The sequence below is a fragment of the Trachypithecus francoisi genome, unplaced genomic scaffold (genome assembly GCF_009764315.1).
Source record: "Trachypithecus francoisi isolate TF-2019V2 unplaced genomic scaffold, Tfra_2.0 Lachesis_group18, whole genome shotgun sequence".
Taxonomy (NCBI): Eukaryota; Metazoa; Chordata; class Mammalia; order Primates; family Cercopithecidae; genus Trachypithecus; species Trachypithecus francoisi.
Genome location: NW_022681463.1, coordinates 14,116,987 through 14,138,676, shown reverse-complemented (window position 1 = coordinate 14,138,676; position 21,690 = coordinate 14,116,987). Strand labels below are relative to the sequence as shown.

General features: G+C 39.6%; 1 protein-coding gene across 2 annotated transcripts in view; it reads right to left on the bottom strand.

Moving 5' to 3' along the window:
* Nucleotides 1-21,690, bottom strand: part of NALCN (sodium leak channel, non-selective) — a 354,929-nt gene that overhangs the window by 85,699 nt on the left and 247,540 nt on the right. For both annotated transcript variants that reach the window (XM_033177337.1, XM_033177338.1), the window contains exons 16-17: nucleotides 6,442-6,578; nucleotides 4,761-4,902 (exon numbers count right to left, since the gene is read on the bottom strand). In XM_033177337.1, the coding sequence (XP_033033228.1) occupies nucleotides 4,761-4,902; nucleotides 6,442-6,578 (279 nt within the window). The remainder of the gene's footprint in view (nucleotides 1-4,760; nucleotides 4,903-6,441; nucleotides 6,579-21,690) is intronic.

The following is a 21,690-nucleotide window of genomic DNA, read 5'->3' as shown; positions in this document are numbered from 1 at the left end:
AGGTGGAGGTGCTGGGACAGCTCTCATCCTCCACGTGTCTCAGGCTGGTGTGGTTCCAGGAGGTTCACTCATGCTTCCAGGCTATTGCAGGTTCTGACATAGGAAACGGTGCATCAGCCAAGATAGCAGCCCAGAACCATCTTCAGGCCACAGGGCAGTGAGACGCCCTAGACTCAACCACAGGTGAGACCTTGACCTTGACTGGATGTCTCACTTCAGAGGATAGAGTGGGCTGCTTTTATTACGGGGTTACTGGAAAATCAAGTTCACATCTCACTTTATTAATCACCACTCTGCTTAAGGAATCTAGAGTTTAATTTCAATAATATGGAGGAAAAATACAAGTAGAAACTGTTGCTTGCTTGCTTTCTGCATGGAAACTGGAAAAGTCCCTCTCAAGATCCTTGAATCAGGAAGAAAAGGAACGTCTCACAATTGCTCACAGGCACGGGAGGCAGCAGGATAAAGGGATGGCGGAATGATCACTTGGGAAGGTCGTTTCTATGGAGTCTCAAAAGACAGGCAGGAAAACACTCTTTCCTGTCTTTTCCTTTTAGGATCTGGGTCAGCCCCAAGATTTTAAAGATTTTTGTTTGCTGGTTGTTTTCTGGGAGAAGGACAGGTATTTTAAACTGTATAATAAAGGTGATCCACCGGGGCTATTTTTAAAAACATGGTTTCTGCAAAGTGAGGTTGCCATGGGAATTACTTATCCCTGTTCAAAGCCGGGGTAATTACTGGGAGAAAATCTTGCCTAATGTGCTTTTGTGTTTTCTGCAATGCTTCATCAAACCCCAGCCTCCTTGCGGGGTTGCTGTCAGTTGTTTTTTTCCTCCCTTAACTTATAGTCTTCAGGTACCTGGGGCTTCACTATTTTCCCTGGAAAGAGAAAGGTGATTCCCTCTAGCACAGCGAAGTCAGAAGTTTCTCCTGTACAAGATGACCATTAAGAGAACAGTTTTATTTTATTGTTCCTTTGTGTGTGTTATGAGAATCACCGGTAAGCCATCCTCTAATGTCCTTTTCCTTTCACTCCAGTCACTGAGGAAAAATAGCCTCAATTTGCACAATTTGCAGAGTGCTGGGTGGTTTTTTTTTCACGTAGCATGAAGACCCTTGCCTGCCACTTTACTGTGACTAGCATTTCCAAAGGCAATTGAGGTTTTAACGGAAATTTCCAAGTGCTCGCTGGAAAATACTTTAGAAGGGGAGCTAACGGTGGTAGGGTCTATGATCGGAATTTTTGTTTTGTGTTTATGCCTTCTTGTTTTTCAGTGGCTTTCAAGTTTCTTAAGAAAAATGAAAAAGGCTTGCCGTGTTTATAATACAAATGCCAGAATGCTGTCTCCGCAATTTCTGCTTCAATTAAATCCTTATCACTGAAATCCTAAAGGATTTTCTGCTTTAGATTTCCCTGGCCCAGGGACACTCGACAAGGGTGTTATGAAGAACACTAAGAGTGGTGGGAACTATTGCCGAAAATGGTGGATCCTGAAAAGAATTAAGTCTACTTTTCTGACAACCTAGATCAAGTCAAAGCTTTAAGAAAGTGGGGATAGTAACAGGAGCAGTTGTCTTGCCGCCTCCCGTATAGGGTCCTCTGATGAAGAAAAAATATGTTTTTGACATTCCACTTTCCAAGTGGGAGCAATAATACATGCAGTACGGGATAAACCGTGTTATTCCAACTGTACCTGGGGAGGGTTCACTTCGGGCGGGTGCTCAGAGGGGCGGGTCACGTTCTCTTTAGACTCCTCCTCAGCCCAGCACACACCTCTCAAGAATCTTTTTATGTTTGTCCTCACCGAATCAAAATACCGTGTTCAGGAAATATGAGAAACAATCACATTTCCTTTTGGAGAGAATATAAACTCATATTTCAATTTTGTGTTTCCAGTGGGATAGTGTTACTAGAAATTTTTAAAAGCATGTCATGGTTTTGTGACTTTGGCCATAATGCCTATCAGCTCTCAATCCTCTTCCTGGAGATAAGTGGTCACAACCACAGCCCAGACTTGTGGATTACATCTGCTTTGGAAACAAAACCAAACCTGCTTTCTAGTCTATGCAAACTGCAATTTCAGACTGACTGGCTGAAGCCAAGGCACTATCTTCCCACTTGTTTATCCACTGACATAAGACGTTCTGCTTCCATGCCCTGTGCCCAGTGTTGAGTGGATTATAACTATGAAGAAGAGAGGTGACAAGCTTTGTTAAAAAAATAAAAATAAAAAAAGCCAGGCATGGTGGCCATGCCTGTAGTCCCTGCTACTCAGGAGGTGGAGGCAAGAGGATCACTTGAGCTCAGTTCAAGGCTATAGTGCACTATGGCTGTGCCTGTGAATAGCCACTGTACGCCAGCCCGGGCAACACAGCAGGACCTTGTCTCTAAAAAAAAATAAAGAAAAATAAAAGATAAAAGTAAAGCCTCTAAGGATAGCTAAGGGTAATATGCAAGCCTCTAAGGATAGTTAAGGGTAATATGTCCATATCATAATTTTTCACTAGAAATTTAGAAGCAAAGGATGATCTCAGCTGAAATCTAATTAGTGTCCTGGAAGACCAAGCACAGAGCAAAAATAAAGAGATGGCAATCCTAGGGGAGAAACAAGCAGATGGAAGAGTAACAATTGAATGTAAAACAAATGGAAATTTCCCTGAGCAAATATTTTAGTTGGGGAGTTGAAAAGACTCTAGTTGGAGCAGTTCTGATGAAAAAAGACATATAAGATATATCCTAAGAAAGGTTCTGAACTCCAATGACACACAGAAAATCTTGCAAGTTTTCCCAAAGAAACAAGCAAACCAAGTCTACTAAACAAAAGCCTAATTACTAAAAAAAAAAAAAAAAAAAAAAAAGACATTGGCATCAGACTTGTCATCTACAATCTTGGATTCTGCAAAGATAGTAGAATAGCATCTCTAGATGGCTGAAGGAAAATCAACACATGGAAATCCTTGAAAAAGAAGAGACATCCTGCACAGAAAATCATCATCATTTTCATCAAGAGCAACATGACTGAACTACAGCAGAGAACCTGGGAACTAGGGGAGAGGTAAACAGGAGAAGTAGTATCGCATTAGGGGAGGGGAGGCGAGAAAAAGGAGGAGAAAAGGGGGAGGTGAAAAAGGAGGAAAGGGGAGGCAAGAATAAGGAGGAGAAAAAGGGGAGGCAAGATAAAGAGAAAGGCAAGGGAATTCCAAACGGTTCATCCCTGTGGGAAGGGAAAGAATGCAGAGAGAAAGAAGATCCTGGAGGATGAAAGAGTTGGCATTTTATTGTCACATGACCATAGAGAAATATGGATTTTGTTATAAGCAAAAGAAAAAGGGCAGTAACAATGTAACAATGTAAAGGAATAAAAAACACTCTAGGAATTCCAAAGTGAATGCTTGCAAGTAAGCTAGATGATTTTGCAAAATCTACTGTTTAATCTCTTTAATATTAATGTACAATTATTAATCTTTCATTTTTCTAACTGAACTGACGTTGATTATGTGACCAAGCTGATATATATAGTTTGATACTATGCATACATATATACACACATATACATTTATATATTATATAATTATATAATATATATTAGATACATATGCATTTATATATAATATACAATATATTTATATAAAATATATTATTAATACATATTATAGTATATTATTAATATACAATATATTTTATAATATACAATATATACACACATACATTTATACTATATATATTACATAATTATATAATTATATTTATATGTATATGTGTGTATATACAAATATGTTTACTTATTGTACCTAGGCAATACATTTTATGTCTTATGCCTTTTTTTTTTTTTTTTTTTTGAGATGGAGTCTCACTCTGTTGCCCAGGCTGGAGTGCAGCGGCACAATCTCAGCTCATTGCAACCTCTGCCTCCTAGGTTCAAGTGATTCTCCTGCCTCAGCCTCCCAAGTAGCTGGTATTACAGGCACCCACCACCACGCCTGGCTAATTTTTGTATTTTTAGTAGAGATGGGTTTACACCATGTTGGCCAAGCTGGTCTTGAACTTCTGACCTCAAGTGATCCACCCGCCTCAGCCTCCCAAAGTGCTGGGATTACAGGTGTGAGTCATGGCACCCAGCCCTTATATTACTTTTTAAAAAAGTGAATAAATGAAAAGTTACATTTCTTTAAAATTATTACCTAAATTTGCTTTATTTATATATGGTTCCCTATTAACACTTTGCTGTAGAATCTGAAAAAAAATTTCCCATCTACTTTTCAAATGATAAAGAAATAGGTAAACTAGAACACAAATAAGCTCTTGACCCTAAGTTCCTGCCACATACTAAGCATTGAATAAATGGCAATTCTTTTGACTGACTTTAGAGAAACCTACTCTGGTATTCTCTCTGATGTAATAAGTATACATAAACAGTTGTACCTGCAGGAGGTGGCAGGTCATTACACCTGGACTGAGCCTTGGAGATCCTGGCCCTTTATTCTGCACATGAGAAAATGCAGATTTGGGAGGCTCTTGATGTTTACAAAGTCTCATGGCTGCTACATGGTGCAGCTCAAAAGCTGACACGGAGAAAAGCAAAATTTCAACGCATAGAGTAAAAAATGTTAGGTTTCATGATATCTTTTACAAATGAAGTCATTTTTTTTTCATTATTCTCTTGAAAAATTGGATTCCAGGACCCTAAAGAACTCTGCAGTTCTTTTCTCAAAAATACATGCTTTTTAGAAGCCTGGTTATTTGAAACAGCAGAGCTTACTTTTTGGTCGACGTATTTGTTGTCCTCAATTGCTGAGCGTTTGGAGTGGTCGCAGGACGAGGAAGACGTGGAAGGGAGGCTTCTCAGGAGGCAACATGTGTCCTGTTGCTGGCGGTCGATAAACTGCTTCATAAAACTCTCCCTTTGCAAATGAAGTATATGCACATCAGGCATTATTAATGGAATGGAGCAAGTGACAGCATTTTGCAATGATAAGTTTGCTTGAGCAAAGATAAAGCAGTGGCAAAAGATGATAGAAAACTAGATCATGACTAAAATATTTCATTAGCAACGGCTTCCTCGAAACTCAGTGACTCCTGCTTAAAAAGCAAAACCCTTGAAATAACTTTCAAGCAATATTACTCAGCAACTGATGGCAGTTTTTTGAATCTTTTTTTTTTTTTTGAGATGGAGTTTCACTCTTGTTGCCCAGGCTGGAGTGCCATGGCACGATCTCGGCTCACTGCAACCTCCGCCTCCCGGGTTCAAGTGATTTTCCTGCCTCAGCCTCCAGAGTAGCTGGGATTACAGGCATGCGCCACCACACCCGGGTAATTTTGTATTTTTAGTAGAGATGGGGTTTCTCCATGTTGGTCAGGCTGGTCTCGAACTCCCGACCTCAGGTGATCTGCCCGCCTCAGCCTCCCAAAGTGCTGGGATTACAGGTGTGAGCCACCTCACCCAGCCCAGTTTTTTGAATCTTATTGTGGTAATAAAACACCTTTTTTCCCCTCTAAGACTTGGAAGAATTAGTTGCTCTCTCTAAATGTCCATTTATCATAAGAAAGATTAAGAGAGAATTTTACATTTTAAGACTCAAAAGCAAGTGCCTTCATCTGATCTTCAAAGCATAATGAAAATTCAAGTAACGTCTCTTCAAATTACCAAAATCAATTAATTTTGTTTTTTAAGATTAGAAATGCAAATATATTTCTATCTGAATTTTAAATATGATGGCACCACATCCAGTCTCATACTTTTATAACCCTCCACAGAATTATTTTTAAAACTAGTAACATATTACTATAATTCTATTTGTAATTTCTTGAGCTATAACTAGAAGAATTTCCTTTTATTATTAAAAATAGGTGTTTAAAGCATCTTTTATGCATTTGCTTAACTGGAGGGCAAACATGGTAGAAAATCAAATTAGTATGAGTGGAGAAATGCCATGGTTCTTCTTTTAAAAAGTGGAAGAGAAATGATATGGTAACCTGACATGGTAGGCTAAATAAGTGCTGTAGTAGTAAACAAACTGGGCCAGCTGTGGTTTCTCTGTTTGCTTGCAAATAAAGGGCCACAGAGGCAATTTTAGTCTTACATGGTTGGGGTCAGAGATGGATGTCTACCTGCCATCCCTGCAACATCGAGCAGCTTCTCGTTTCCTGGGACGTCCCATTCCCGAGGAGTCATCCCAGAGAGAAGCGATGGGAAGCAGCCTTCTTGCTTAGGCTACTGCAGTTATAAAGTGACTCTTCTCTGAATACATTGCTTAAAAGGTCAAAGTTGTTTATTTATTTATTTTTAAAAAATAGAGTAGAGGTAGTAGCAAGATAGATAATAACTTAAAATAGAAAGAAACCCAACCCACATATACTTAAAAGAAGGGTTAAACGAGACATAAGATGGTGAATCTTTTACGATGTATGTGACACACGCAATTAAAGGAATACTTTGGTACCTGATTTTAGGAACTGTAAAATCTGAAGGAAGCTTTGAGATTTTCACCATTTGTGGTCTGTTTGGAAATTTTTCAAAGATTCGCAGACGCAAAGGGAGCTTTTCTTTGGTGTCTGCATTTGCTTCACTTTGCTTTAACTAAAGAAAAAATGGAAAGAAGAAAAAAGGGGGAATCTATAATACTATTATATATGCTACACAAAATTAATTTTAGAATGGAAGCAATAATAAGTAATTACATGAAATGCCAGTAGATGGCAGCGAAGGCCTACCAAGTATACGACTCTTACCCGCCATAAATTGCTCCATGAGCTAAAACTTTTGAGTTACAGAAATAAACAAAAACAAAATTTAACAAAAACAAAAAACTAAACCGGAAAAAAAAATTCAAGGAAAACGTTATGTTATTTTATTCCCAAAGAGAAGCCTCTTTTCCTCTCAGACATTTTTAATGGTTTACTATTACTTGCATATTTAAACATAAAATTTGTTTACACACGTATAAAGCTGGAATTAAAAATTTTAAAAAACATGAAAAATAAAAAAAAAGTAACTACAGAATCAAACCAAGTAGCATTTGTAAAGAGAGACAATGGCAAGAAAATTGGTTATGTCGTCTAGCAGATTAAAACAGAAAAGCTCAAAACAGAAGCACCACCTTTGGTCCATGCAGCGAGTTTTCTATTTAGCTGCAAACATGTTTGGACATGATGAACTTAAATGCCATATGATATCTTTGTGAGAAATGACAATCACATGGATTTATTTAAGAGTATATATTTATATTTCTACAAATTGAGTTTCAGGGAAGCTCAGCTTTAACATCATAAACTGGAACAAGGCTGAACTAAGATATTATGAAGGTGGACTGTGGCTTGCAGAATTCATGCTGCACTTTCCTATGCTCTCTTTTTCTCTCCCAGTGCAGATGTCTCTTGGAGTCCCTCTTTACTTCTGTTTACCTCTCCCCTTCTCCCGGACCTTCTGTGGACCGGAACACACTTCCCCATGTCTGTCCTGTCTTCTGTCCTGGCTTCCCAAATTGCATCTTTTAACCCTGATCCCTTTCAAATAGTACATTTAATTCAGGCTGCCTTTTTGGAGGGGTTTGGGAGGCAGGTTTCAAAAACCATCCCCTCATTTACCTCCTTTTTAGGTATGCTTTTACTCTATAACTACAATTTGTCTTAGGTGTTGTGGAAGGATAAGAATTAGAGGCCAAGAGAGATCTTAAAACAGGAAGAGAATTGGCAATGCATCCCTTTTACACGTGGAAATACAAATTGGCTAAGGAGAAGATGAAGGCTTCTTTTTGGGGAAACATTCCCATTTCAATATGATGGATAATCCAACTATCCAATTGGTTGTGAGCTCATGATGAGATGATACATCCTGATTTCTGGTTTTCTTACTAGGCTGCAGAAATTGCTCTTACATTTTTGTTTTGTGTAACATAAACATTTACCTTAGCCATTTGTAAGTCTGATTTGATTTTGTGGGTAGCCTTTGGTTTTTCTGTCTCAGATAGTAATCTTATTTAGGGAAGGAGTCACTGCTGTTCATTGCCTCTTCCCCTCCTAACTGGAGTGCTCAACACAATAATGTGTGCAAAATGGCATGTTCTCAACAGTTCCATGGTTATGATGATGACAATGGTAAGGAATTAGCTCCCAAAGACACAAAACAAAAACTAGTAGCATCTCCGTGAGATGTACACAATTAGAAAAATGATTCCATACACGAATAAAGAGATTTACCAGGAAGAGTCTTGTTTTCTATAAGTTGATACAACTAGTAGAAAAATATTTGTCAGTGGTAAATAGAGCAGAAACAGAAAAAGCAGTTAATTTCTTAGATCAGATCAGCGTGTGAGGCAGGTATATCCGGTCAAAGGTGATAAGATAAAGCAGAAATAAAGTATTTGTTAATTCATGCATTTGCTGACTCTTTTATTTATGCATTGATACTGTCACTTATAAATCAAATCTTATAGGTCAGGTTCTGTGCTAAGTTCAGGGGATATAAAAACAAGTAAGTAACGGCACTCGCCCTCATGGAGCCCACAGTATAACTGGGTAGATAGTTCTATAAACAGACAATGATAATAAAATAGAATGGCCACTCTGGGTAAATATAGGAACAGAGTGCTTGGAAACAACATAGAGGGCAAAGAGAGAAATAAGAAAAACAATGAAGGCACTACTTCTATGCCAAGGGACTTCATGGGCAGCGGAATGGAGACGCATGGTCAGAAGAGTTGACTTGGGGGCTCCAGATGTATCAGCACTGGTATGTATATTTTACGAGAATCCAATGTCTTCAAAGAGACAAAAGGGTAAATGGTATATTCATTGAGACATATCATTGAAAGGAAAACACAGAGTTCTTTCCTAAAAACCTCTTGGCCTGCCCACTGCCTGCATCCTCACCAGTGCCTCCCTGGCCAATGTACCACTGGGTTCCTGCACTCCCTGCAGTGATTTCTCCGTCTGCTTCAGCTCTTTCTAATCTGTTCTTCATTCTGTGGTTATTGTAATTTCTCATGCTCTGTCTTAAAACCTTTCAATAGCATTCCATTGCCTTTTTCTTTTTCTTTTTTCTTTTTTTTTTTTTGAGATGGAGTCTTGCTCTGTCGCCCAGGCTGGAGTGCAGTGGTGTGATCTTGGCTCACTGCAACCTCTGCCTTCTGGTTCAAGCCTCAGTTTACTAAGTCAGTGGAATTACAAGCATGCACCACCATGCCTGGCTATCCACCGCTTTTAACAAACAAAAATAAAAACTTTTGTTTTAATAAACAAAAATAGAAACTTTTTTTTTTTTAAAGATATGGGATCTTGCAATGTTGCCCAGGCCAGCCTCAAACTCGTGGGCTCAAGCGATCCTCTTGCCTCAGCCTCCTGAGTAGTCAGGACCATAGGTGTGAGCTGCCATGCCTGGTCAAAATCTCAATCTTTGATCTAGGCTCAAAGGCCTTTTATTGGCGCCTCCCTGCCTGTCCAGCCTCAGCTAGCCCTATCCCCACACCAGGTTCCAGTCACATCCTTCAGTTGCTCGGAAACATCTGCACCCTCTACCTCAGAACCTCCGTACCTCCCGTCCCTCTGCCGGGCTCCCCTCTCTTCCTCTTTCTCTCTTGAACTCCATCAAATTCTACTTGTTCTCTAGATTTCAGTTCCACTAGAAATTCCTCAGAGAAGCTTTCTCTGACAAGGTTTTCCTCTTACAAGCTCATAACATGTTAGGATGAATCCTATAATATTGCTGTTTGTGTGGCTCAAAGCAGTTGAAAATCTGCATTTTCTTACGGTTCAATTGAATCCACATTACATTAGTTTCCTAGGACTCCTGTCACATGTTGCCACTAGATCGTTAGCTTAGCACAATAGAGATTTACTCTCTCAGCATTCTGGAGGCTAGAAGTCAAAAATCAAGGTGCCAGCAGAGCGATGCTCTCTCTGGAGGCTCTAGGGGAGAGTCCTTCCTTGCTTTTCTCCTGTTTCTTGTGATTCTCAGCCATGCTTGGAGTTCCTTGGCTTGTAGCTGCAATGCCCCATCCCTGCTTCTGTCTCCACATGACCTTCTTGGCCTGTGTGTTTCTGTGTCTCTGAGTCTGATCCCACTCTCCTTCTCCTTATAAATGCCAAACACTGGATCATCCAGAACAATTAACTTAACTGATTGCCTCTGCAAAGACTCACTTTCCCAAGGTGGTCTCATTCTGAGGATCCAGCTGGACACAAATTTTGGGAGGATGCCATTAAACCCCCTACACGTACTGTCGTCTGAGGCTATATTGTGTGACCCCTTGAACAACAGATCTCTTTTCCCTGAGACTGTAAACTTGGTGAGGACAGGAACCATGTAGGGATCTGCTCATTATTCCAGGACCAGTGGCTGGCATGGCACTGGACACAAGGTAAGCTGAGCAAATATTCAGTGAAGGAATAATGGCGTTGATCAGGTGGTGGAACTCAACTCTAAACTAAACTCTCCAGCAGACGAATGGGAAATAAAAGATTTTAGATATATCCTGAAGTGTAGAGAGATAAACATAAAATATCTATTGACTGACTGAATAAATTTGTTGGTGTGGAGTATATGTGTCCTTAGATTCACAAAGAGAATAAAATTAGACTCATGTGTTGTTTAACCTGAATGGCATCTGTCATTAACAAACTACTGAAGGTTTAGACAAAGTACAGATATAGACATTTTGTAGGCTGGGCGTGGTGGATCATGCCTATAATCCCAGCACTTTGGGAGGCCGAGGCGGGCAGATCACGAGGTCAGGATATCGAGAACATCCTGGCTAACACGGTGAAACCCCGTCTCTACTAAAAATACAAAAAAAATTAGCCAGGTGTGGTGGTGGGTGTCTGTATTCCCAGCTACTTGGGAGGCTGAGGCAGGAGAATGGTGTGAACCCAGGAGGCGGAGCTTGCAGTGAGCCAAGATTGCGCCACTGCACTCTAGCCTGGGGGACATGATTTTGACCAAACTACAGACAGAGAAAAAGGAAGAAAGAGTAAGATGGGAGTAGACAAGGTATGTGCTGGTGGTGGGGGATGAGATGACCATGACAAATAAAGTATTACACATTACTTTGAAGCCACTATTAAGCTTCTTTAAAATGTAATGAAATGGTATTCTACCTTTTATCCAAATTCTTTCCCCTATTTTTTTGCATTTAAGCAAAGATTTTCCAAGATGAAATTTACTTTGATGCAAATGAATGAATAATATAGATTATAAGAAGTGGATATGAATTTTTAAGATCATTATACTATACCAAGAAAAGAAGATCTTTTAACATAAAGTAATTATAATTGTAAATGTCCATTTCAAAAGTGTTTTAAAGATCATGATTCTTGAAGGGAAAGAACACAGTGTAGAGAATCCTGGGATTTTATTTTTCATATTGAAAAATCTAACGTAAAGAACAGTACAAAGGCAGTTTATAATGACCTCAGCTGAGCATGAAGTCTGACTGCAACCGAGAGATCAAATGATAGCTTTGTCACACACTCACATGGTAAAGAAAAGCACATTTGCAAGAATGAAATTAGAATCAAAGAAACAAACTTCAAACCTTGAGCTTTAAGACTAGAAGTCATCTAAGCTCAGTGCTATTCTACGCCTCAGCATCTGCCTGGCTGAGATATCATTATACATTGGGCGGCTGAAAGCCTCTGCTTCCCCTGGCTTCTCAAGAGACTTCGGGTGTAATTGCTCTGCATGACACATACTGTGTTCTGCCTCATCGCTTAAATCTTCCCTATTTCAGCCTGTGCTTTCTTCTGTTAAAATATTCAAACATTATTCAATTTCAGTTCCTTTCTGATTGCTGTGAGGAATAGCTGAATTGAAGAATTACCTTAAATAAAAATTTTTGTAATTTTGTTTGTATGATTTCCCAAAAGAAAACAATTTTAAAAACATTCAGACTTGGGAGATTCTCATTTTGAAATCTAGTCCGTGTTAGTTTGAAAACTGTGCGTAGATTTGTGAGTTGACGTAACTGTAGAATATTCTGTGGTTGTTCAATATAGGAAAAATAACCCCATTATCTTCAATCAGGAGAAAGGAAAGGAGTTCCTCCTCTTTGTTATGTGAATAAATTAAGGCTGAATTCTCTTTGCTTCTTTACACAGTGGCTTTGGCTGTTTTTTCTGGATCTATATATATGACATAGCAATTCAGAACATAGCGTCTTCCTAAGGCGTAAACTATTATTTTTTCAAGGGAGTTTCTCTTGCTAATTTGTATATGTGATTTTACAACCCAAATACACAGTCAAAACAGATGGGGTATCTGGAATAATGATCACACATGTTGGTTTTTAATAATATCTCTGTGTAATTATAAAACCTTAATATATAAATATAAAGAATATCCCTCACTGGCCTGTGAAATCCAATAAAGAATTTATTCAGGTGGGTGGGCATTGTCTTTTCTGCTGGGGACAACAGGCAACCAACTCAAATTAGTGCGTAGAAGACAGCGATACTGTACACTTTTCAAATGTTTCATTTAAAAACATGTTTAAGTTACTAATTTGCCCCCTTTACAAAAATATTTAATACATCCAGTATGTTCAAGGTCAAAGTGGGGTTTCAATTATTTAGGCACATCAACTGAAGTCACAGATATAGATTGGAGGGCTCATTTCTTGGTTAGCTTATGGGCCATAAAAGCTAAATTTTTATGTGACAGCTGACACCCAAAATGCCATAACATTAGCTGATTAATTGTATGTGCTGTATCCTGGCTGGTTACTCATTCGTCCAAGCAGTATGCCCCTGAAGTAAGTGTGAAGAGAAGCTCTGTTTTCAGAGGAGCGGGTACACTGGGCAATTAAGTGGCTGTTTGTGCTTATTGGTTTGGGAGCTCAGCAGAGCACTTACAACAGACTGTTGCATTTACGCCATCTATGAGATCCCTAAAATGTGCAAAAAATGTTTACTTTCATGCTGTTATCACAACCCTTAAGATCTTACAAGCTTTAAATGTCCTTCAGAAGGTTACTTTGTGCAACAACACAATTATTTACAGCAAGGCTAAGCTAACCAACAACTCTAATAAACTAGTAAAAGAAAAAAAATCTATTCAAAAAATGGAATACCTAATTATGCTGAATGAACACATTTTGCTCACATTATTGTCCCTTAATGTCCCGTTAATATCACTAATAATTTCTTAGAGACATTGGTGATAAATACAGATTGATTTTGTAGGTTTACTCTTCTAGGTCCCAAATATCTCTATTTTATATTGTATCTCTCCTTTGTTATTCAACTGAGACACAGTTGTTCCCATTAGAGAATTTACTGAGTCATAGAAACATGCTCAGTATGATAAAAAAGTATATATCTTTTTGTTCCACTTCAGATGAAATTATATTAGAGTTTCATGTAAACTAGATACTTGGTTCTTATTATGAGATGATTATTCATAAGTGCTAGGGAAAAATGTCATACCAAAGGGAATTCAGGATACACACACACACACACACACATACATTCCCATCTAATTTTTCTTTTTTTAAATTTATAAAACATCAGAGATAACATAAGTAAAAACAGTAAAAAAGTAAGAAGACATGGATTTAAACTTTTGGAGGGTTTTATAATCTCTTCACCCCTTTGGATTTCAGTGTTCTCAAAAAATGAGATCTTTAGTCTTTTATATAAATGCCAGATGTATAAGTGAGCTAACAATATGCCTGTAATTTGAATTACTCAAGGGAAATGTGCCCTACAAACCAAAGCTATCACCATGCCACAGTGACTGCTTGCTCTCCAGGAGGATGACTTCACCCATATGAATGGGGCGACACGTACGTGCTCTTGAGTCCCTCTCCTCTGGCTAATCTGAGACCACTCAACCTCTCCCTCTCTCCCCAATTTCTTCTCCTTTGCTATGTTGATTGGATTGTTTTCTCAAGCCTCTTGGTTGTAAAAATGAAAATGAAAATAGGCAGTTAAACTATTTCTCGTGATCATGCCTCCTTCGCTATTTAAGCTTGCTTCTTCAAAGAGATGCGTACACCACCATTACGTCACTTCCCACCCCTCTTCCATCCCCTCCTGTCTCAGGTGTCCCCCCTGCCTCACTGAGGCTCCTCTTGGCAAAGTCAGCACACTTCCTATTTTGCTGAACCCAGTGGTCACTCGGTCATCCAAATTTCATCTCATAGAGACTCCTGAAACTTTCCTAACTGGCTTTCTGTCTTAGTCTTGTCCCTTTAAACCAATCTTTTAGAACATCTAGAAAAGAAATACCTTTATGTCCCTCTGGTCCTTAAAGTAATGCAAAGACTATCAATTATGTATAGAAGAAATTCTAATCTTCTTAGCATGGCATAAGTGGGCCTTCCAGTGCTTTGCCCTCTGTGCTCTAACCCGTAGGTTTGTGCCCCCCTGACACAGGGATGTCACATGAAGATACTGTTTCCCATGCCTGCAATACACTTATTTAACTCTTGTAAATCCCTCTAAAACCATCTTCTCCAGGAATATTTCTCAGAATAACAACTGGTAGGTGAAGCAGTAAACACGCGTGCTGGATATGATGCTGAGCACTTTATGCTAATATTATTTAACCCTAAAAATTAGCTCCCTGATATTGGTACCATAATTAGCTCCATGTTATGCAAGGTCATTGATGAGGAAACAGGCCCATGGAGCTTCAAGCAGCTGCCTGAAGTCACACAGAACTGGACTTCCGGATTCCAGAGCTTGAGCTTCTAAAACTGTTGTATACTGCCACATCCAAACAACATTTTCAAGCAATTGGTACGCTTTTACTTCTGAATCTTGTGCCTGTTGTTCCTCTTATATGGGATATTTTCTCTCACTTTCCTAAGAAAATTGTATGCTTCATTTTTAGACACATCCTCCAGGACCTGCCTCTAAGCCAAATTAGGCACATCTTCCTCTGTGCACCTTGCATTTAGTCACATCTTCCTCTGTGCACCTTGCTCAGGGGTTTGCACTATAACTTTCTAATTATGTGTGCTTTTCCCCTACTAGCATGACACATTTTTAATTAAGGACAGAACTCTCTGTAGCCCTATGGCCTCACGTTGTACATACGATGCAATGACAATCCAGTGGTGATGAGATGAGAACAAGAAATCAACACTAACAGAGTCCCATCAACAGGCAGAAGAGGATCATTTGTAATATTTCTCCTCATTCTATTATTCTTTTCTTAGAGCCTTTACAATATGGAATCATCTATATTATCCAGCACAAGCAAGTCTTCCAATTTCAGACGAGTTATATTACTGGCAAAGATGAAAGAGGAGTAATGACAAGTTACATCAGATTTTCTACTAGAAACAAAATCACAAAAATCACATGTGGTTCTTGATAAAGTGTGTGTTCCCAGCTTTTTGAGATCAAAAAAGCATAATAAAGTGTAAACTTGATACAACGTATTCATGGCATAAAGCTACATAGATGTAGGTATCTTTGAACAAGGCAACACAGGAGCTAATTTATATGTTGCATTATTATAGCTTACCATAAAAAATTCTCATCCTATTTACAACAACACTATTTTGAAGTAATTTAAAACTTACATGAGAGTCGCAAAGATAGTACAGAGAGTTCCTGTATCCCTTGATCCAGCATGTTATATACCGTAGAACATTTATCAAAACTACAAAATTAACCTTGGTCAAATACTTTTAACTAAAGAGCTCATTGGAAATTCCCAGGTTTTTGAATGAATGACTTTCATCTGATCCAGGAGCTCATCCTGGAAGCCACATTGCATTTCATTGTCACATCTTGGCTGTGACAATTCCTCTAATTCTTCTTGTTGTGAGTGACCTTGATGGTTTCGAGGAGTACCGGTCAGGTAATTTCCAGAGTGTCCCCCAGTTTTGGGTTGTCTGAAGTTTTCTCATGATTAGACTGAGGTTCTACATTTTTGGGACAAATATCATGGAGATGATATGCCCTTCTCATCATATCAGGGTGTACATGACATTGAGGTTAACTGTCCTTACTTGGGTAAGGTGATGCCTGCCAGGTTGCTGCATTATAAAGTTACATTCAGTGTTTCTCTTTTCCTACTCCATTGGCTTGAAGCAAGTCACTGACTTCAGCTGATACTTAGAAGAATTAAAGCTTTATCTCTTAGGAAAGAGGAGTATCAAAGAATTTGCGGGCAGATATTAAAGCTGCTACAATAATTTAAAAAAGATGTGGAGAGGACACTTGGAGGCCACGCAAATGTTCTATTTCTCCTTAAAGTTTCACATACTAATTTTGGTATTCATTAACTCTTGCCTGTGGCAATTACAATGGTGTCCTAATGGCCATTTTCTGTTTCCTTCATTTATTATTCTATTATTTCTATTTCTATCTATGTTTATTACTTGGAATTATTCTGTGAGAATCAGTTGTCCCTTCTCCTTTATTTATGTATTCAATCATGTATTTATATAAATATGTATTTGTGACTATTTATTGTATTCTTTGGGTCATAACCCAGTACTGTCCTTATTCATTTCATTGCTCAAAGTCTTCCTGCTTTGGCCACTAGGGGCTCTTTCAGTTGGCTTCTCTCATCTTCAGACATACTTCTATCTATTTTGTTCGTTTCTTTTTTTTTTTTTTCCTTTTTAGCTCTTCTTTATTTTCTGGCACCACAAAAATGTCCTATCCTCATCCTGTGTTTTCTTTAATTCAGCTCTAAAGCTCTACAAAGTCACCCATCACCCTTGTCAAAGTTGGTTGAGCCAGAAACTGGGCCAAAGAGAGGGACTTTCTCTAAGACCGGCCAGCACTGCGAGGCAATTAGAGATGAAATTCCTACCTAAAAGGAATCATATTGATTAGCTGGATCAATCAGATCTGTTCTTGTTGGGAGTTTTGAACTTGAGACACAGAAAATGTTTACTATTTGCAATGGAACTGAAAGTGAAAATACACAAGGAGGGAAACAGAGACAGACTGAGTTACCATAAAGGCAAATACCAGCAGTTATTAAATGTTGTTCTTCCTCAAGGCTCCAGTATCTTTTTTCTTCCCACCCTATTCAACCTCATCCAGATTTATACCTTCCAGTATTATGAAAATATGGAGAACTTTACTAGAACTGAAGCTCAAAGGAGGCAGTCATTTTTGTCTATTCTGTTCACTGACCTACCCCACATGTCTAGAACAGCACCTGAATAAATAATTAAGAATTACATTGAACTTCCACATTTGTATCTCTGGGCAGCCATTCTTCTCCCCTGAACTCCAGACCTATACACAACTATTAGGTATCTCTGCTTAGACATCTTGAAAGATTCACCAACTCAACATGCCCAAGGCTGAGTTGATGAACTTTCCCCCCAAATATGATTGTATGCTAGTGTTTCTTGACTCAGTTAGTAGAAACCTGAAACCACCAGGAGTCATCTTTGAGACTCTCTCATTCATGCCTTTAAATCCAACCTATCACCAAGTCCCTCTTGATTATATTTTCCAAATAGCTCTCAGGTTCACCACTGCCTCCCATCTTATAAGCTTTCAGTGGCTCAGGTCAAAGGTAAACATTAAAGGTAAATATCTTGGCTGGCATAGTGGCTCATGCCTGTAATCCCAGCACTTTGGGAGGCCAAGGCAGGTGGATCACCTGAGGTCAGCAGTTCAAGACCAGCCTGGCCAACATGGTGAAACCCTGTCTCTACTAAAAATATAAAAATTAGCCAGGAGTGGTGGTGCACGCCTGTAATCCTAGCTACTCGGGAGGCTGAGGCAGGAGAATCGCTTGTACCTGGTAGGTAGAGGTTACAGTGAGCCAAGATTATGCCGCTGCATTCCAGCCTGGGTGACAGAGTGAGACTCTGTCTGAAAAAAAAGGGTAAACGTCTTTACTGTGTTTCTCAAGGCACTGAATGGTTCATGCCCTGCTGACTTTTCCACACTTACTATGTACCACTCCACCCTGGTCTGCCTGTATTCTGGGTGCACACAGGCTTTCCCTTCTCCCTGGAGCTGTGCTCCCCTCCCCTGACCCACCACACCTCTGTGAAGTCCACAAGGTTCATCTTGCAAAACTTAGCTCTCCTGTAACTTTCTTCGTCCTCACCCTTGACCACCATTTGTGTCAGGGTCTTCTACGAATGTCTCTCCTTAAATGTTATTTTCTGAAGAAAGCTCATCTCAATCTTTACATAGTTAGGAATTATTTTAATTACTTGATTTACATCCAACTCCCCTATTAGACCAGAAGTCTCCATGGGAGCAAAGAACTTATTTATTATTGTACCTGGCCTAGCCTTGTACACATGGTAGGGACTCAAATATTTGAAGAATGGATGATAAAGCAGATGGTGAGGATGCTTCCAGGAGAATGGAAAAGTACATGAATTTCTTGAAAAAAGATCCAAATGGACGGTGTGAAACTTGAGTCCAAAAGGAATCAGGGCAGTGACTCCAGCTCCAGCACATTCCTATTTAATGTGTAGGTCCACACAGGGTAAACCTTGCTATTCTAACTCCTCACAACAAATCTTAACACAACTATAAGAAAGCCTTTTTGTAATTCAACAACTGACAGGTGCTGCATAAAACTGAAAACTAATTGTCATGCTTTTATCTCAGAACCACTGCAACCTAGTTTCCCATTGCCTGTGACAGGATATGAAAGAAAAAGTGCTGTGAGGTTGCTCTTCATTATCATCCTTGCTGTTTTTAACAGCACAGTGCAGTAAACTCATGCTTCTTAACAATTTTGTTCTCTTGATTAAAGGAAACAAAATAAAATAGTATCCTTATAGTTAAGCAGTGGGCGGTGTTCAGTTGGAGTTGAAGTGTGAGCTTCTCTCCAGTTTGGGCACATTTCCCCTCCAAATCCCACTATATTTTATTTGAGATGGAGTTTCACTCTTATTGAGATGGAGATTTGCAGACACAATCTCAACTCACTGCAACCTCTGCCTCCTGGGTTCAAGTGATTCTCCTGCTTCAGTCTCCCGAGTTGCTGGGACTACACAAAGGCGTATGCCACCCGGCTAATTTTTTGTATTTTTAGTAGAGACAGGGTTTCACCATGTTGGCCAGGCTAGTCTCAAACTCCTGACCACAGGTGATCCACCTGCCTTGGCCTCCCAAAGTGCTGGGATTACAGGCGTGAGCCACTGTGCCTGGCCTATTTTTTTTTTTTTTTTAATTGAAGGGTTACCTTGCAGAGTGCTGTGGAAACTGGAATGAAAATAATTCTGAATTAGCACAATTCAAGAATGACACAACCGACAACACACCAATGTGAACTCGAGTGGACAATCTTAGGTGTGTAGTTTCATGTTTGTTCCATGGTAAGAGAGATCATGCTAACAAAACAGTCGCGAGCATCTGTGGATGAGGCAAAGAAAAGGTCTCTAAAACAATGTCCCTCTGGTTTGGGTTAATCATACATGAAATGAAATTTTGGAAGGGCTTACAGAAACCTTTCCTCTAAGAAAGTCTCAAGTCTATAAAATTTTACGATGATGGGGTTTGATTCCTATAATCAAAGAAAGGCAGAATAAAATAACTCTATCTGCTGAGAAAGCTGCTCCAGGGTGGTGCAGGCTGGCACAGGATTCCAAGGGTATGTCCATTGTTCCCTGCTGCCCCACGCTCTCAGCCAGGCTACTTGCCAGCTTTAGAAGGGATCGTTTCTTCTTGAGTCCAGAGAACAAGGCTCTGGAGGTGTGTTAGTTGTCTAGGGCCGCTGCCACAAAGTTCCAAAAAACTGGGTGGCTCAAAACAATAGAAATGTATTGTCTCACATTTCTGGGGGCTGGAAGTCTGAGATCAAGATGTCAGAAAGACAAGTTCATTCTGAAGGTTCTGAGGGGTGTCTACTCCACGGGGCTTTTCCAACTGCTGGTGATGGATCTTGGTGATGGACCCAGCAATCCTGGGTGTTCCTTGTGGACCACAACACTCTGGTCTGTTGCTCCATCATCACACGGTGCTCTCCCTATGTGTCTGTGTCTGCGTCTCTCCTCTTTTTATGAGACACCAGTCATATTGGACTAGGGTCCACCCTAATGACCTCATCTTAACTTGATTGCATCTACAAAGACCCTATTTCCAATCAAGTTACATTCACAGGGACTGAGGGGTAGGACTTCCATGTATCTATTTGAGGGACACAATTCCACTCATGTCAGGAGGACATCAATTCTAACAGGTACTTCTCCTGTTTTGAACTGACTTCTGAATCTCCCACTTGTACTTATTTGACTGTAAAAATCCAGTTGACTGTTTCTATCTTTATCTTTTTGTGGGGGGTTTGGGGAGGACAGGGTCTTTCTGTGTTGCCCAGGCTGGAATGCAGCGGCACAATCACAGCTCACGGCAGGCTTGACCTCCCTACCTCAGCCTCACAAGCAGCTGGGACCACAGGCCATGGACCACCACACTGCAATAGTTTTTATTTTTTTTGTAGAGATGGGGTCTCACTGTATTGCCCAGGTTGGTCTCCAATTTCTAGGCTCAAATGATCCTCCCACATTGGCCTCCCATATTTCCACTTTTTGATTGACTTCTAGATTCCTAGGCTGTTGTTTTTATGCTGATAATTGATATTCCCAACTTTTGAGCCTCTGTTGTGACTTCTTGGCTTAAACCTTGATCTAAACTGTTCTCAGTCTTAGCCATTTCATTTCTTCAAACCAATTTTATTGCTGTTCATGTCTTAGTGTGACAGAGAATTTATTACAAAACGTAAGCCTAACATTTATTATAAAAGTAAAGATTTATTGTAAAAGTAAGTAGCTATTTCAGAAATAGCAGATCAAATGCTCTTTAAAATTATCTTTTGAGATTTACATCATGGAAAGTTATGGGCAATAATAAACTGACATCAAAAGTGTCATCTCTGACCAAAAGATTGAAAGAATGGCTTCACGTGGAGTTAGGCGGCATCAACAGGTTTGAGTGAAATGCAGAGTTTTCCAACTCTCAGCCACTACTTATTTATAGGTTCTTCAGGGTATGGTCCTCTAGCTCCTGGGCAGCTGTTCCCTGGAGCAGCAGGCATCCTTGATATCTGATATTTCCAGCTGCTTGTGCTTCCTACCTATTGACTTCACTGTGTTGTACAAATATTCTCTATACATATCACAATGGGAAAAGGTTGGGTAGCACTGTAGCAAATGGTGTTAACATATCTAACAAAATTAAGAATCAGTCAGCAACCAGGTGGTCTATCTGGAAACAGTATGAGGAGTTTGAGGAAAAGATTGGTGATCCACCTTCACTTCCTTACCTGTCATTGATTCCCTGTCCTCTGCAACCCAGCTCTGTATCATCAAAGGCCCTGAGCTTGCTCTTATTGCCATCACTAACCACCTCCTTATTATTAATATGGTGACCAGTTTTAAAGAAATTAATTGTGGCAAAAAACATATAACATAAATGTTGCTATCTTGATCATTTTTGTTGTGGCTGTTGCTGCTATTTGAGACAGGGTCTCACTCTGTTGCCCAGGCTGAAATGTAATGGCATGATCAGAGTTCACTGAAGCCTTGATCTCTTGGGCTCAAGCAATCCTTTCACCTCAGCCACCTAAGCAGCTGTGACTACAGGTATGTACCACCATGTCCAGCTAGGCTAATTTTTTGCATTTTTAGTAGAGACAGGGTGTCGCCACGTTGTCCAGGCTGATCTCACACTCCTGGGTTCAAGCAATCCGCCTACCTTGGCCTCCCAAAGTTTTGGGATTACAGGCATGAGCCACCATGCCCAGCCCCATC